The sequence below is a fragment of the Labrus mixtus genome, chromosome 22, assembly GCF_963584025.1.
Source record: "Labrus mixtus chromosome 22, fLabMix1.1, whole genome shotgun sequence".
NCBI lineage: Eukaryota > Metazoa > Chordata > Actinopteri > Labriformes > Labridae > Labrus > Labrus mixtus.
In genome coordinates, this window is record NC_083633.1 from 19,811,276 (window position 1) to 19,828,775 (window position 17,500).

The window sequence follows — 17,500 nt, forward strand, 5'->3', positions numbered from 1 at the left end:
GAGAGAGACAGAGAGAGAGGGAGAGAGAGACAGAGAGACAGAGAGAGAGAGAGAGAGAGAGAGAGACAGAGAGAGAGAGAGAGAGAGGCGGTTTATTTCACATTACAGGAGACGAGAGTGGAGGACAGCGAGCAGATTACTGAGCGTCTGCAGGTTCTGTATGTTAGAGTCCTGCTTTATGTAAACAGGAACATATAGACCACATGGAGCCGAGTCATAACAAATAAGAGATATAGAGGGAGAGGTAGTTTCCCTTTAAAGTGCAGCTTCAGATTCACAACCATACAGAACAGAGATCAACAGAGAGGGCAACATTGTAAAAATGCAAGTAACAGGAATAATAGAGATCCAACAGGCAGGTGTGGAGAGGTAGTTCAATACAATGAAGGAAAATTACTTTAAAATCAATCAGGAGAGAACAAAATTCAAAATTGAGGGAAAGTGGGACGACATCACATCACAGGCTGTAAACACAGAATGAAGATAAAAAGAAGGGATAAACGGGACATTGGTTAAATGAATAAAGCAACAGAGAGCTGAAGAGTTAAAAGATAAAAAGAGTAGTCATTTAAAAAAAAAGACTAAGAGCAGTAAAATTAATACAGGAAGAGATACATTTAAAGGTTAAAACATTTAAAGAAGAGGGAGATAAAAAGGTTAGAAGCGATAAAATTAATAAAAGGAAGGGATAGATCTTTAAAAGGAGAAATCAAATAAAAGCAAGTTTATAAAAGTGAGTTTTAAGAAGTGATTTAAAAAGAACATTTTGGAGAAAATGATTAAATAAACATTTCAGATTTTAAAAAGTAAGAACGCAAAAGAGGTCAGGAGTTAAAATGAGAGAAAATTGGTTTGCTTTGTTTGAGATTTTACTTTTGTTGTCCTTTTGCAGCTTTTTTAAAACCAGCATGCTAACGCTTTGTTGTTCACTCGATGCCGTTTGATAAAATGATGAAAAATAAGATTGAAAATATGATTAGCAGTGACTCCTCGTAGCCTATGAGAGACATCTGACCCAAATTCTACAACAGTTAATCCATGACTTCTTTTTTTTAATAAAGAGATAAAGTACTCTGGATCCTACACTTCCCATAATGCACTTCTTGGTTACAAACTTTTTCTCGACTTCTTCTCCAAAGAATATCGCCGTTTTAAACTTCTCATCTGCTGTTCTACTCTTCCCTGCAGAAAACTTTCAAATGCCAAGTGGAGATATATTTATTGAACGTCGTCGTCTCCACTCGTGCTGTCTGCTGGTTTAACGTTTATGAGTTTTTAACCCTCATACATCATTATGGACATTTTTGTCCATTTGGTCAAATCTTTCCTCTTTATCTGGTCATCATTTTGTCTGTGTTAGTGCATATGGCACACATTTTTGTAAGAAAGTCTCTCTCTTGACAAATTTTGGAATGCAAATAAATTTTTTTAAATAGATCACTAGAACACTGAGAAACATGTTTACGACCCTCTTGAGTCACTAAGGACAAAAAATGTCCACTTACAAAAAACTGATATAAAAATAGTATTTTCTAATATTTTTTTCTACTTTTTTTTGCATAAATCTCTTAAACAACTCCAGCCCTGCTCAAAACTACCAAATATTGAATAATTATCAGGAATTTAACCCTTTAAATGCCAGAATCATGTAATCAAACTGGCATTTAAAAGTGTTAATTTCCTGATAATTACTCAATATTTGGTAGTTTTAAGCAAAGCTGAAGTTGTTTAAGAGATGTATGCAAAACAAAAGTAGAAAAAAATATCAATCTGTTCTATTATTATAGCAGGTTTTTTGGAAGTGGACATTTTCGTCCTTAGTGACTGAAGAGGGTCGTAAATTAAACTGATGCCTGAGGGTTAAAATCAGGTTTTTATTTCATTTCAGAAATGAGTTCAAGTCGTGTGGGAGCTGCTAGACTTCACGCTCTGATATCTCTGCTCAGTAGAAACATTGCTTCCATCGTGCCTCATTCTCACTACTTAAACAAGATAAGGGGCTTCGTACTTCTGCTGCTGTCTTGGTTTTTTTTTTTTTTCATCATTCACTCTGGAAGCTTCCATGATGTCAGAGAGGAGGAATCTCTCTGTTCTCCGTCACTCTGGACGTTTTGGGTTTGTTTTAGTTGGTTTCGTTGGTTACTGTAAACCACAAAGGTCGAGAGGTCACAGAAGACACAAGATTAACTCCACTGCTCTCTTATAATCACATGTCTCTTTTTGGCTCCTTCTTCTTCTTCTTTCTGGACGTCCAATCAGGCTTTGTTATGTTTCCAGAAATGGCTGATTCCCCCCTTTTCTGTGCACAGATCGGGCTCGCTTAGTTCGGTTCGGTTCGTCCTTATTAAATATAAGTTATGTCATCGTCGTTAAAAGTGATTCAATAAAGTTAAAAAACAAAATGCTGATATCTGCAGCCTGCAGGACGAGAAGCCAGCAGCGTTTGTGTTTCAGCATAGCAACAGCACATCCCATAAACCTCAAAACACAGTTTCTGGACTCTGAGGCTGCACACACATGAACCCACTCACCTCTTACACACACACACACACACACACACACACACACACACACACACACACACACACACACACACACACACACACACACACACACACACACACACACACAGCAGGTCATTCTGTTCTATCGAATAAATCATCAGCCGTTAACTCATCTTTATCTCTTTGAACTCTTTGAAAAAACATAGAGATAAATTAATTTGAAAGTATGTACTAAGAGAACAAACACCTAGCTGTGGGAGTGTCCTCCACCTGGGGGAGGGGCTACTGCCCTTTGTGATGTCATGAAGGGAGAATCTCCAAACGGCCTGTTTGAGCACACATTTTCTGAAAAGTGGAGCAGCACCTTTAAACTTTCCAAACATTTCCTGTCATTCTTTTTTGCTCCTTTCCAATAAAGGGAGAAAAAAATAGTGTTTTTTTATACACAGCTTGCTATCCAGGCTAGCGCTACTGTTAGCTTGTTAGCTCCCGCTTCCCATTTGCTCGGCCTCTTTACCAATTCTTTTAATTCTCGCTCCAAAAACAAAAATACTGACAGCCAAAATGCCAAACTGGAGGTTTCAAAACTTTAGACCCAAACAGATGAGTGACGTCATGGTGGCTGCTGTGCATCCACTTCTTTTTTTAAATTCAGATAAATCAGCTAGTCGGGTATAATATTTTGTATTTTAAGAACTCAGTTACCTATAGTTCCCTCGTAGTCCTCCGACTCTGTGCCGAGGAAGCTGTCGACCTTCTTCACAGCCGCCATCTGGACCTCCAGGTCGGCCAGGTTCCTCACCACCCAGTTCAGGTAGTTAGTGACCTAAAGAGGAACACAGAGAGAGAGAGGGGGGGGGGGGGGTCGGTTATAAATAATAATGTTTATGTTGACTGTAAACCATGGTGGATATAACCCACTGAAGGGGTAACGATGAAGTAAAATATAAATATAAACAGAGAAGTCGACTCACAGTGAGGGCGTAGGTGAGTCCGAGGCCCACCAGGCCGTTGCCGGATCCGTGCTCTGCGTTCCAGATGGACAAGACGGCTGCAGTGAGCACGATCACCGACCCGAGGTAGTCCTGCACAAAAAGAGGGGAACTGTTTCATTCATCCTGTTTTTTAAATGTTGTACAGTTTGTTTGCATTTCACATTCCTGCTCAGTGAATGTTTCACTTTGATATGATAAGTGATGTAATAAAAATGGCTCCTCACCGTTCGGACCTCCAGCCAGCGGTTGGCGGCGGACAGAAACAGGTAGGCCGTGTTGTTGGTGTCAGTCAGCTCCAGCATGCGCTGTTTGAAACGAGCTTCATGTCTGCAAGAAAACATAAAAAAAAAAAATATCATCCCCTCCAGTCTTTATAAAAACACACTGCTGCACCTTTATGTCCTCCAGCATCCTGTTTCCATGGCAACAGGGAGTCATAATGATGATAGTGGAGAAATGTCCAAACAGAAGGTATGGCAGAGGGGGAGCCCCCCCCCCCCGACTCTCTCCTCCCAACACTTCCTGTTTCTCTCTCTTCAGCTCGGAGAACAAAAAACAGCTCAGATGATATTCCAGCGTTTGACTCCGGCTTTAGAGGGTGAATAATGAAAACGGGAACTCGATCATGACTGCCAAGAATCTGTCCCAACGGCACACTCACTGTTTCTGTGTGTGTGTGTGTGTGTGTGTGTGTGTGTGTGTGTGTGTGTGTGTGTGTGTGTGTGTGTGTGTGTAAAAATGTGTGTGTGTGTGTGTGTGTGTGTGTAAAAGTGTGTGTGTGTGTGTGTGAGTGTGTATGTATGTGTGTGCGTGTGAGTGTGTGAGTGTATATATATGTGTGTTAGTGTGTTTGTGTGTGTGTATGTGTATGTGTGAGTGTGTGTATATGTGTGTGTGTATGTATGTGTGTGTGTATATGTGTGTGTGAGTGTATATATATATATGTGTGTGTGTGTGTGTGTGAGTGTGTGAGTGTGTGTGTGTGTGTGTATATATGTGTGTGTGTGTGTGTGAGTGTGTGTGTGTATGTGTGTGTGTGAGAGAGGAAGTCCTGAGGGGTAAAAACTGTTTAATGTTGGATTATGTGACGTTGGGAGAGAGAGGGTGACGACAGAAATTCAAGAAGATTCTGCTGCTTCTATTTTTTGTAACCATGGCGATTACTTATTGAAATAATTGTTAACATTTTGAAAGCGTTTGTAGTTACATAAAAAAACATGAGATAAAAATGTCCCTTTCTCATACGGAGTAAATAACTCAGGTGTCCCCCAGAGTAAAGAAAATGCTGGTTTGTACCTGAAGGCTCTTATTGTGGTGAGACCCTCCGCCGTCTCAGAGAAGTGACAGAGCAGAGGCAGCTGAGTGGAGTCATCGAGGTCCTGCAGGTCTCTGAACCACAGACACACAGAAAGTGTCAGGTACTGCACCTTAAAATCAAGATTTACTTAAATACTAAACAAAGACATTCCCTATGTGGACTCACTTTGAGGCCACCCTGAAGTACTTCTGGATGAAGTAGAAGGCCACCGCGATAGGTACCAGGGCGATGAGGAAGGTCCGAGTGATGCAGGAGATTACCCCGATGGCCGACAAACACAGCAGCGTGGATCTCGTTAAAGACTCGAGCGTCGGAGGAATGTGCTGAAAGAGAAAGAGAGACGCAGACGTGGGAGTGAAGTCAAGAGTCCTCGTTGATTCATAAATACTGAACATTTGGACGTCTGCACACCTGGTCTATGATGTTGGTATCAGCTGAGAATCTGTTGAGGATCTGACCCAGAGGAGTGATGTCAAAGAACCTGAGGAGAGAGAGAGAGAATATATAACTGAGCAAATGCAACGCTTGAAAGCTACTTTTGCATTTACGGTCAGAGCAGTGTGTGCTAACCAAGATCAACTCCTCCATAATGGAAAAAAAACCCTATTTTTTAACCAAAAAAAAATAGACAATCTGACGGCTTGACTTGAGGTCTGAAATCTCAGACGTGCGCACAGACTTTAGGAAAGTAATTGAAGATGTGCGGAAGGAAAAACGCATCATAGCTAAATGCTATGCTAACCGGGTCGTGGAGCTCGAAGGCTAAAGCTACCACCATGTGGGTTCAGTCTGAGCTTTTAAAAGTGTGGTGTATGATCTCTAACATCCTTCAATAAGACTTGGGGCCTTCCTAATAGACCGTATTAGAGACAAGCTTTCTATCACTCCTGATGATGCTAGGGACACAGCTTGAGCAGAATTAATTGATGGAGAGAGACATCCCCCCCTCCTCTTTTTATTTACTTTTTTAAATTTTATTTATTTACTTTTTTTAAATTTCATTTATTTACTTTTTTTATTTTTTTTTTATTTACTTTTTTATTTTATTTATTTACTTTTTTATTTTTTTTATTTACTTTTTTATTTTATTTATTTACTTTTTTTTATTTCTTTTTAATTTATTAATTTACTTTTTTATTTTATTAATTTACATTTTAATTTAATTTATTTACTTTTTTTTATTTTATTTATTTAATTTTTTAAATTTAATTTATTTACTTTTTTTAATTTTATTTATTTATTTTTTGTCGAATTGAATGTATTTGTGTATATGTATGTATTTAAATATATTTTTGTTTTTATCATTATTATTATTATTTATTTTATTTTTTTACATATGTGTCTGTGTCTACTTGTATTGTCTTATTAGTATCTATGTTACGACAGTCGCTAATGGATGACCACCTTAGGAAGCTGGGAGGGTAAAATGGGTGTTTATTATTTTATTGTCTTGTTTTTCTGTTTAATTGGGGCTTTTTGTTTTACTCTATGCAGATGACCTGATTTACTCCTATGTGACATCATGTTGTACATCTGTCTGCAAAAATTTAACAAAAACATTTGGAGGAAAAAAAGTGTGTGTGTTGTTTGTGTGTGTGTGAGTGTTTTGTGTACCTGATGGGAGCGTGGATGATCTTGTTGAGCAGGTTGTGGTGCAGGTTGGTCGCCGCAGAGAGACCCAGAAACTCCACGGTGAGGGAGGTGATGAGACATAGCGTGATTCCAGCCGCACAAAGGATGATAAACACTTGCAGGTAGTAGGAGTCGTTCTGCAGGTCACACACACACACACACACACACACACACACACATGTTTTGTTAGTAGATGACATAATAAGGTGAGGGTGATGAGGTGAAGTTTCACAGTATCGTCTCCACCTCTGTTTGAGCGTTCAACGTGCTGTTGCCGCTCATCGTGGCGTTGTGGTTGGTTTTGGCCGAAGTCCATTTCGCTATCCAGTAGTCGATGGCGACGATGACAGAGTGTTTGAGGAGTTTGGAGGAGATCATCAGGAACACCATGAAGAAGCCTCCGGAGGACAGGTAACGCCAGCACACCTGAGGAGAGAATGTTTAGCGTTTAAGAGTTCAACGATCTGATACAGATGTGCGCAGCTGTGTGGACTTCATGGATTTACCCTCCATGGGATTTTGGATCTTCTGTTAGTGGTTGTTGACATGTTGTCGTCCTCTTCCTCCTCCTCTTCTTCCTCTGACAGGATTAAAAATCAGCTGTTAGATCAAGCCAACGTTGAATTCTTTCAGCGAAACATGAAGAATTTACCAGAAATATCCCGTTAGCCACATTTGATGAAAATGACCAAAAAGTGCTAAATGTGTTACCTTCGTCTTCGTCGTCCGTTTGGTTCTTGGCCTCTCTGGAGTAAAAAGCTCTTCTAAGTGTTTTCCTCTCCAGGGTTGTTTGACTGTCCTGCTGGATGTCCTACAGCAGAGCGGAACAAAATATATAGTCAAGGAGCACTATTTCATTTTTTGAACTAGGCTGTAAACATTTGAATTTCTGCTTTTTTGAATGGGTGTGTATGTGACTTCCTGTGCTTTCTGCAGCCAGCCTCTAGTGGACACTCAAGGAACTGCAAGATTTTTGTAACTTCAGCATCGGCTTAATTTTTTTCAAAACTGGAGGTTGCCGCTTACTTTTGACATTTTCTGAGTCAATCTCTTGACTTTAGACTCATCTGAATTTAAATTAGTGTTTAACTGATTTAAGAATTAGTTGCCTGGAAAACCTCCTTCACAGTGATCAGTAACCAGAGTTGAAAACAGGTCACATTACCTTCTCTAGCTCCTGGTCTTGTCTGTTCATCAGAGTTTTCCAGTGATCGTAAAGCTCCACGTCATGAGTCTGGATGTCCTTCAGAGTCCCCTCTCTCAGAACCGAGCCGTCCTTCATTGCTATGATCTGGACAAAGAAACAGAAAACCAAACATCCAAAAATTTAAAATAAAACATGTTGAAGTCGTGTTTGTGTTTAAGTCTTGGGGGGTTTGGAGTCTCACCCAGTCTGCGTGTATGAGGTACTGCAGTTTGTGGGTGACCAGGACTACAGTCCGTTTATCATCCTGCAGGAACTTGAGGATTCCCTCCTGCATCAGGTGATCGCTGAGGTGGATGTCCAGAGCGGAGAACGGATCGTCCTGTGAGACAACGGGCAGAGAAGTTACCACACAATTTTGGAAAAGGGGGATCATTTATCATTTAATTTAGAAGCTTCTATCGTCCCTGTTTTTAAAGCACACTTCCTCATGTGTCTCTAGTCCGTCCACAAACCCCCCAATGATGAGAAAAGTCCATCCTCTCTGTCTTTTCCCTGCTCCACTTTTCAGAAAATGTGTGCTCAAACAGGCCGTTTGGCGATTTTCCCTTCATGACATCACAAAGGGCAGTAGCCCCTCCCCCAGGTGGGTGACACTCCCACAGCTAGGTGTTTGTTCTGCCCTCTGAGTCTGCCTTCTCACCGTAAACAATAGGACATGGAGCGAGAAAGACACCGGGTACACCCAAGCCCTTCTAGAGAGGGGGCGTGGTCAGACACCGCTCATTTGCATATTTAAAGGTACAGACACAGAAACAGCCTGTTCTGAGCAGGGCTGAAATAGAGGGGTTTATAGGCATGATCAAATACCCTCAAAAAAGTATTATGTCATCAGAATTGATACACCATTGGCCATCTAAATAAACCATGATTGTTTTGAATTGCATCTCTTTGATTTGTTTTTGTTTGTGTGTTGGTTTGAAGGTCTTTCCTTTCTGTACAGTGTGTAGGGGGATGGGATCGGTTGGACCATGTGTCTGCGAGGTTTTGTATGTTGTTTTTGTGTTTTGGATGATTTTAAATGTATCACCTCTTACGCCTCTCCTTTTTCCATCACATTTTCTCTGCACACATTTTGTTTTCCTCAACATCTGGATATGAAATGGATCCTCTGATAACGACTTACACGTAAACACTTAAACCTCTGCTCGTCTCCGTTATCGTGTCTCCGGCTGGGTGTGCCGCTGCTTCAGAGTGCGTGCTAAAGTTCTGCTAATGGAGCTCTGCTTATGATTAATTGATGTCTTTAAAGATTATGCATAATTCAATCTTTGAGATCGGATCATGTTAATGAAAGGAAAACATCCCCTCCTCATTAAACACTACACTCTCACACATTACACATTCCTGTTTCCACCGCTCCAGACATTACAAGGAGTGATGAGCGAGTTAAAGAATGCCACTGATAGCTTTTTAAAGTGGATAAATTCTAAATAATCAATTAAAGATCGCAGTGGCAACAGGAAATGAGGCGTCTACTGAGAAATACAAACTCATGACGGCAGGGCGGCGAGAGAAGCGGACACCTCCTCATCCCAGAGGTCAACATGCATTATCTGTTGTATCATACAGAAATATGGAGGATGTGACTAAACTGATCCAGTACAGAGAGGGTGTTCCTTAATCTAATTCAGCTTTACATGACAAACTATATTGTATATACATTCCAATTATCAGTGAAGACATCTCAGAACAAGCCAGCAGCTATTACAAATCTTTAAAGGTGACATATTCTCCTCCTTTTCAAAAACTGTAAATAAGTCTCAGAGCTCCCCAAAACATGTGTGTGAAGTTTCTTGTTCTAAATCCACTCTGATCCTGTATTTGATCATGTCTATAAACCCCTCTATTTCAGCCCTGCTCAGAACAGGCTGTTTCTGTGTCTGTACCTTTAAATATGTAAATGAGCTGTGTCTGACCACGCCCCCTCTCTGGAAGGGCTTGGGTGGCTCGGGCTTTCTCGCTCCATGTCCTATTGTTTACGGTGAGAAGGCAGACTCAGAGGGCAGAACAAACACCTAGCTGTGGGAGTGTCACCCACCTGGGGGAGGGGCTACTGCCCTTTGTGATGTCATAAAGGGAAAATCGCCAAACGGCCTGTTTGAGCACACATTTTCTGAAAAGTGGAGCAGGGGAAAGACGGAGAGGATGGACTTTTCTCATCATTGGGGGGTTTGTAGACGGACTAGGGACACATAAAACATGGTGAAGTGTCTTTCACATACGTGACCTTTGATTCAGGTTTTGGAGCTCACCAGGAAGACGATGTTGGTGTTTTGGTAGAGGGCTCTGGCCACACAAATTCTCTGTCTCTGACCTCCGCTCAGGTTGATACCCTGAATCATAAAAACACAAGAAGAAACACAGAAAAATATCAGTAGGACCACCCTGGTTAAATAAAGGTTAAAATAATCAAGAACTCACCGACATATCTCTTTAGAAGTATTTTAAGTGTGTCTATACTTACCCTCTCTCCAATCTCTGTCTGGTCTCCAAAAGGCAGCAGGTCGATGTCTGGCTGCAGAGAGCAGGCATCGATCACAGCCTTGTACCTGAAATACACATTGCAATCACCATGGTAACAGGTAAACTTCTCATGAGAATAAAATCCAAGTCCTACCAACTCCAGAGCATTCGAGAGTGGAGGCACAGACTGATGTTTAGGGCGTTAACAAAAATAAACCCAATTTTCCTACAAAGATGTTAAAATTAGAAATAAATATATAAATATTTAATGTTCATAAACATATTTCATAATGACGTTTGTCCATGATCTAACAGCAGATACATTTGACTTTGTACCTCTGTTTGTTAAAGGGGCTGCCGAAGGTGATGTTTTCCTCCACTGTGGCGTTGAGCAGCCAGGACTTCTGGGTAGCGTAGGCCACAGAGTTTCTGTTCTTGCTGGGTGCATCATGGGAAACGGAGGCAAACAGAGAGAGAGGTAGAATGAGAACTACGAGTTCTGTCTTCATAAAGCTTCAAAGAGCAGGAGGACTGATCTGTGATCTGTGACCGATGCAGTGATGCAGATCAATTCAGAAATGAGCTTTTTCATGTTCTTTCAAAATTCAAATAAACACTCAAGAAATTTGAGCATTAAAAGCCCAGTTTCCACCAAGGTTCAGTCTGGTTCAGTCCATTTCAGTCCGGTTCAGTCCGGTTCACTCCGGTTCGGTTCAGCAAAAATGTATTGGTGTTTCCACTTTCAATTTTGGGAATGGCACCGAAAAAACGACCCATTCTGTCCTACCTTTTTACTACTCTTCTTGGGAGGTTGCCAAGCGTACCAATCCGACCTTTAAGGGTGGAGCTAGAATCCCTGCAGTCCATTGATTGGTCAAAAGAATCATCACTTCCTGTGCAATAGCGGTAATAAAGGACCAACACAAAAAGGCACCATGTTTAAAGATCCCGTTGAGTAATTTCAAGGATTCTCTCAAACAAAGCTCGTCGTCTTCTTGTTGTGGTAAACAGAAGAAGAACATGCCAAGAAGAAAGAAGACAAAACGTTGGACATCTTCGGCTCACGTTCTTCTTCTTTGTTGAATTTATTGGCGGGCTACACTTTGTCACATTGCTATGATTTCATGCCACTACGTAGCTGACATCGCTATCTCCAGTTTACACCTAGCTTATCTAGTAAGGGTACGGTCGGCTGTGGAAATGCATAAACATCAGGGTGAACCAAACCGGACCGCTTAGTGGAAACGCAGCGTTTTAATCTAATATCAGATCAGTTCTCCTGTCCTAACCAGCTTTATAAATGGGACACCCAATCCTAAGAGAGAAAGGAAAATAATGAGGAGGGGGATTATGTTTCACCGCAACATGAACGTATAACTTGTCAGGCATGAGAGAGAAACATGGAGAATGAATTTGGGTTAATTGTAAGCTGCAAAACATCAACATGAGCAACAACAACAACAACAGCAACAACAGCCACGATTGCGTCGGCTACAGCAACACAAATAAAAACAGGAACAAGGGCAGGAGCACTTTGCTGGGAGTCTTTGAGAACAACTACATCGACCCAAAAGCTTAAAGAGACATGTAGGTACCTATTTTGCCCTCCAGACCGTTTCATTTAAAGAGGACATATCATCCCCCTTCTCCACCTTTTCAAACAGTCCCCCTGTGGTCTAAATGAAACATCTGTGCTGTGCTTTGGTCAAAATATAACATGAATCAAGCACCAGAGGAGGTTTGTGACCCTGTATAAACCAGCTCTCTCAGAACGCTCCGTTTTGGTGTGTGTGTCTCTTTAAATGCAATGAGCCCCGCCCCCTGAGTTTTCCCCGTAGACATCACTCCTCTGTAGCGAAAATAAAAATGGCCGACCTGAGTAAAAGTTTTGCTCTAGGCTGGGGGTGGAGTCTATGGGTGGAGATACCAGGGGAGGGGAGGGGATTTTTTTTTTTTTTTTTACCAGAATCCCACTGTGACATCACAAGGAGAGCACATTTGAAATGGAGCATTTTTCTCTGTGTTGTAAGACTTATGCAGACCACAGACAAAGGACTGGATGGGTTTATTTCACATGTTGTGGGTCAGTAGAGTCTCAGGTTACTCAGATATATGTTCAAAAACACTTTAGAAGTGGATTTTTCAGAATATGTCCCCTTTAAGAACTCAAGAAAACAATAATGTTTTCAATAATCTGAACTTCTGTACTACCAGGAAGTATCTAAATGTCTTAGCTAAAGTCGGGCAATGACTCCCAGCATTTAAACACAAACCACTCGGGGGGTCAGAACGCACCAAAACCAACAATGATGAACTCAATGGCAGAAAAAAGAGGCGGAGCAACACAATGAGGAGGAGGCGGCACACGGTAAAGGCTGATGAAGTTCCTGAACACACACACACACACAAAGACATAACGCCGCTGTAGCAGGAAGATTACAGAAGCAGGACTTTGAATGAGGGGTGGAATTAAATATCGATGTGGCGATTAATCGTGGAGGCGTCATATATTGATATGGCACTCCAAAATGATTTTCCTAATAATTTGACTCACTGTGTCACAGCTTCCTGACTCCTCACAGAGGCGTTTATTAAATTACAAACTGCTGCCATATTTTGTCTCTAAAATACTGATTATCACAGAATCCCTTTAAAGTGATATAATCAGTGTGGGCCACAAATCGGTGAAAAGACGGTATAGTACCGTACTATGCCTTATCATATCTTATCGTACTGTGTCTTCTCATATCAGACCATACTGAACCTACCCTTCCTTTAATTAGTGGACTTTGACCCAAAGCGGTTTGACAACTGTCCTGTTTACATCACTATTCTCTACTAAACTCTATAATATAGAGAGGATACAGAGTCTATATCCTACGTTTCTATTTCTTGTTTGTCCTTTTTGCCTTTTATTTTCAGCTTGGTAGGAACTATTCTTCTTTTTTTTTTACTTTAGTTTCCTCTTCTTGTTAGAGCATTCAGAGCATGACCGATCCTGCATGAATCAATTAAATATACTTCGTCCAAAAAATACTTTATAGCCTATTCTGTATGTAAAATAACTACTATGTGCATCAAAAAAAACACCTTAACCCCTGAATTAAAAACTTTGAGTCCGCATTTTGTATGTGTCCATGAACAACACAGCCTGAAATACTCGGGGAAATAATTTAGATGCAGTAAAACAAAACTTTTGTCCTGAGAAGAAATGGACATTAAAGTTAGTTTAAATGAGTAAAAAAGGAGGAGAAATGAATGAGGGGTCATTTGGGATCACTTCACATCGGTACAGTAGACAGGAAACAGGAAGAAGAAACGTATACCTCCGGAAGTCTTCCTCGGTCTTCTCCGACTCTGACCAACTGTCAAAGTCACGTCAGCGTGTTAGAATAACCCCGACAATCAACCGTGTGTATATTTGTGAGTGAGCGAGTGGGAAGACAAATCACAGATACAAGAGAGAAAGCTGCTTGCTATAAGCTCGTTTCTGCCGACAGAGAAGAAGAAGAAGAAGAAGACAAGACAGAAAACATGGAGGAGACGGACAGGAGAGGATTTTCATGCCCTGGTAATGAAGACGTGATGCTAGCCTGCTAACCGCTAATCGAATTAGCCTTTCCCACCCAGAGAATAAGAGCTGTGTTAGCGATGCAGTCACCGTCTCTCTGTTATAATTAAGTTTCTCGAGCTGTGGGGCGTACGTGTGATAATAGGTTCAAAGATTAAGCACATCCACGAGGCCTTCAGAGAGTAAGAATATGTGGAAATTAGCGCTGTCTGTATTTTGTCCCTTCAGGCTCTCCGTAGATATTCGTCCTCAGTGTCTCCCTGTAGTCTCAGTGATGTAAAAGAAGAACACTGCTGCATCTTTGAATGTCTCATTTCACTTTAATAAACTCTCAGACAGCTCAGCTAACAAGTCTAAAGTAATATCCACCTTATGACATCACACATTGACCTTATGACATCACACATTGACCTTTGTTACTGTTCCTTTGAGCTGTTTGACCTCACTTTGAGATCCCTAACCACTTCCTGTTTCTGTATTTAAGTTAATTTGGTAACCTTCCATGTAACAGAAGGGCTTTACTTTATTTCAAAATAAAAGCACGGTTGAATTCAAACAGCAAGTAAAGTACTCTCAGGTTAAGACAGTACAACATTTCAAAATAAAAGCCTATTTTTTTTGGGGGGGGGGGGAATTTCAAACATGCGATTAATGTCGATTTAAGTTAATGTTGTAACCTTTGTTCTACCAGAAGGTCCTTACTTTATTTCAAAATAAAGCGCGGTTTAATACAAACAGCAAGTAAAGTACTCTCAGCTTTAGATAGTACAACATTTCAAAATAAAAGCCTAATTTTTTTTTAATGCGAAATAATGGAATTTCAAACATGCGATTAATGTCGATTTAAGTTATTGTTGTAACCTTTGTTCTACCAGAAGGTCCTTACTTTATTTCAAAATAAAAGCACCGTTGAATTCAAACAGCAAGTAAAGTACTCTCAGGTTAAGACAGTACAACATTTCAAAATAAAAGCCTATTTTTATTTTATTTTTGGGGAATTTCAAATATGCGATTAATGGCGATTTTAAGTTAATGTTGTAACCTTTGTTCTACCAGAAGGTCCTTACTTTATTTCAAAATAAAAGCATGGTTGAATTCAAAGAGCAAGTAAAGTACTCTCAGTTTAAGACAGTATATCATTTCAAAATAAAAGCCTACATTTTTTAATTTTTTAATGCAAAATTAATGGAATATTCAACATTCCATTAACGGCGATTTAAGTTCATGTCGTAACCTTTGTTCTACCAGAAGGTCCTTACTTTATTTCAAAATAAAAGCACGGCTGACTCCAGCTCCTTTTTTTTCTCCTGTATATAATATAATTAATTAATATAATTATATATACATATATATATATATATATATATATAATGTTGTAACCTTTACTTTTTTTTTTCAGAATGAAAAACAAATTTCTATCCAAACAGGAAGTAAAGTACCCTTAGGTTAAATTTTGATTAATCATGGATGACATTTTTTATTGTTTGACATTTATTGAAATATTGAAGGTTCCTGTAATTATTTATTAAAAAAACTAAAATAAATGTTGTCACTACTCTCGTCTTATAGAAGATTAACTTTCTTCTGGCGTGTTAGAAGAATACATCTTTTAAAAAATGAAGAGAAAGAGAAGACAGATGGATCACATGTGAATGTAATGGTTTGTAGTCCATGAAAATAAAAGATGTTTAAGGAAGACGAGACCAGAGAGAGAAAGTACCTGAAGTTCCCCTCGTGGACCATCTCACAATCAGGCAGCCTGATGTGGCGAGAAGGCAGGAAGTGAAGAGATAGAAACCAAACATACCATCACCATCACACACACACTGAGCTAAAGTCACACAGAGAGGGACACAGATGTGTAAACACACACACTCACTGCAGAGGTTAGTGTGCAGCGCTGCAGGTTACACATGTGCAGCTATAATCGACAGGTTTCAGACTTTTTTTTTTTTAAGCACGGAAAAGAAAGCTGCAAATAAAGTCACAGACATGATGACAGGAAATTCAAACGTGGAAAATTCAAAAGTGGGACTCCAGGGAGAAATCTTTCAGGAGGGTAAAAGCAGAGTTTGACGATCCTAAGAAAACGTGAAATCTTTCAGCTACTCACAAAAACCAAAGCTGACATTAACCTATGAACCTGAAATTTAAAAAAAGTCGTCCTTCCTGCTGAAAGGCTCACAGATGTGATTGTGTGTTCAGTATCAGCTTCGCTGTAAGAGCTTATATTTAAATGCAAATTGACCAGAAAAGTTTTTAAACACATGATTTCTCTTCTTTTAATCTGAAAAACAAGATCCTGTAAATTCCTACATAGACTGCTTGACAGTGTAGCGTGCTAAACACCGTGGTAGTAGCTCCGTCTGTGGGGACTTGGGAACCAGAGGGTCACCGGGTTCAAGTCGCGGTGCTATATAAAGTAAGTTCTCCTTCTTAAACTCTGAGACACTTAAGAGTTGAAATGTTGCGTGCAAAACAAAAATCTGGTTAAGCTCACGAGCAGCACAGCATGACGTTTAGCTGCATCTCTAAAATAAAACGCTGTGTTCCTGTAAGTGATGGCGTTCTGTTCTTACTTGCTCCAGTGGACTCTTCCATCGATGGTCTGCATCTCACCGAGCATGGCCAGCAACAGGGACGATTTCCCACAACCCACCTGGCCTACAATCATCGTCAGCTGACCTGAAGAGACACACACACACACACACACACACACGAGTTCATTATGTGAATGTGTATTCAGAGTTTTAGCGGTTTGTCATATCGGCTGCAGGCTTCTCTCTTATGTAGAACCTGCCGATGCCCTTTGGGGTCGTGAGAGATTCAAGTCCTCAAAGTGGAGGTCAGGGGTCAGAGGTGGTTTAGTTACACAGCTATAAACACATACTTTTCAACTACTGAAAAACTATCAGAGTTGACCCCGTCTTAAAGGTCACATATTCTCCTCCTTCTCAAAAAGTTTAAATAAGTCTCAGAGCTCCTCAAAACATGTGTGTGAAGTTTCTTGTTCTAAATCCACTCTGATCCTGTATTTGATCATGTCTATAAACCCCTCTATTTCAGCCCTGCTCAGAACAGGCTGTTTCTGTGTCTGTACCTTTAAATATGTAAATGAGCTGTGTCTGACCACGCCCCCTCTATGGAAGGGCTTGGGTGTACTCGGTCTTTCTCGCTCCATGTCCTATTGTTTACGGTGAGAAGGCAGACTCAGAGGGCAGAACAAACACCTAGCTGTGGGAGTGTCACCCACCTGGGGGAGGGGCTACTGCCCTTTGTGATGTCATGAAGGGAAAATCTCCAAACGGCCTGTTTGAGCACAGATTTTCTGAAAAGTGGAGCAGGGAAAACAGCAGCAACCTCTTGATGTTCTTAGTAGTAGCATAACTGGCATAGTGAGCAAGTCACTTCCCAGGGGATGGTACGTGTGTGTGTGTGTGTGTGTGTGTGTGTGTGTGTGTGTGTCATACTACACTGTCCATCTGTTGGCAGCCTGCTCAACATGACATGGTCTCCTGACACTTGATATGTCAGTGATGTTACTGCAGCATTAGGATCCCAACAGTCGGAGCTTTCTGCGCCCACAACCTCCTTTTCCAGAGCGATCTCACTGTTGCTAGGTTACCAAAGTTAACTTCTGCCTTCCTCTGTGATGTCCATAAGTTACCTGTGTTTAATATTTACTTCAAGCAGCTGGTTTCTTGGAGCTTAAGCATGAATGTTCCCTTTCAGAAATAAAACAAACGTCTCCATCCAAACGTTTCTATAAACGATGTTCAGCCGATGTGGAGTAATTCCTCCTACCTGTAG

The 17,500-nt window shown here is 40.6% G+C and overlaps 1 protein-coding gene across 3 annotated transcripts in view; it reads right to left on the minus strand.

Annotated features, from left to right (window-relative positions):
• Positions 1–17,500, minus strand: part of abcc9 (ATP-binding cassette, sub-family C (CFTR/MRP), member 9) — a 44,562-nt gene that overhangs the window by 9,834 nt on the left and 17,228 nt on the right. For 2 of the 3 annotated variants that reach the window (XR_009666075.1, XM_061030312.1), the window contains exons 17-33: positions 17,495–17,500; positions 16,270–16,375; positions 10,456–10,557; positions 10,121–10,205; positions 9,909–9,989; positions 7,838–7,975; positions 7,615–7,740; positions 7,161–7,260; positions 6,956–7,029; positions 6,696–6,875; positions 6,432–6,586; positions 5,229–5,298; positions 4,983–5,140; positions 4,796–4,888; positions 3,724–3,826; positions 3,479–3,589; positions 3,210–3,330 (exon numbers count right to left, since the gene is read on the minus strand). The exon at positions 17,495–17,500 is cut by the window's right edge and continues 67 nt beyond it. Coding sequence is in view for 2 of the 3 variants with exons in the window: in XM_061030312.1 (XP_060886295.1) it covers positions 3,210–3,330; positions 3,479–3,589; positions 3,724–3,826; positions 4,796–4,888; positions 4,983–5,140; positions 5,229–5,298; positions 6,432–6,586; positions 6,696–6,875; positions 6,956–7,029; positions 7,161–7,260; positions 7,615–7,740; positions 7,838–7,975; positions 9,909–9,989; positions 10,121–10,205; positions 10,456–10,557; positions 16,270–16,375; positions 17,495–17,500 (1,809 nt within the window). In the remaining variant the exon portion in view is untranslated. Of the gene's footprint in view, positions 1–3,209; positions 3,331–3,478; positions 3,590–3,723; positions 3,827–4,795; positions 4,889–4,982; positions 5,141–5,228; positions 5,299–6,431; positions 6,587–6,695; positions 6,876–6,955; positions 7,030–7,160; positions 7,261–7,614; positions 7,741–7,837; positions 7,976–9,908; positions 9,990–10,120; positions 10,206–10,455; positions 10,558–13,445; positions 13,466–15,394; positions 15,450–16,269; positions 16,376–17,494 lie in introns of all 3 variants that reach the window. The other variant, XM_061030313.1, reaches the window with a different exon arrangement.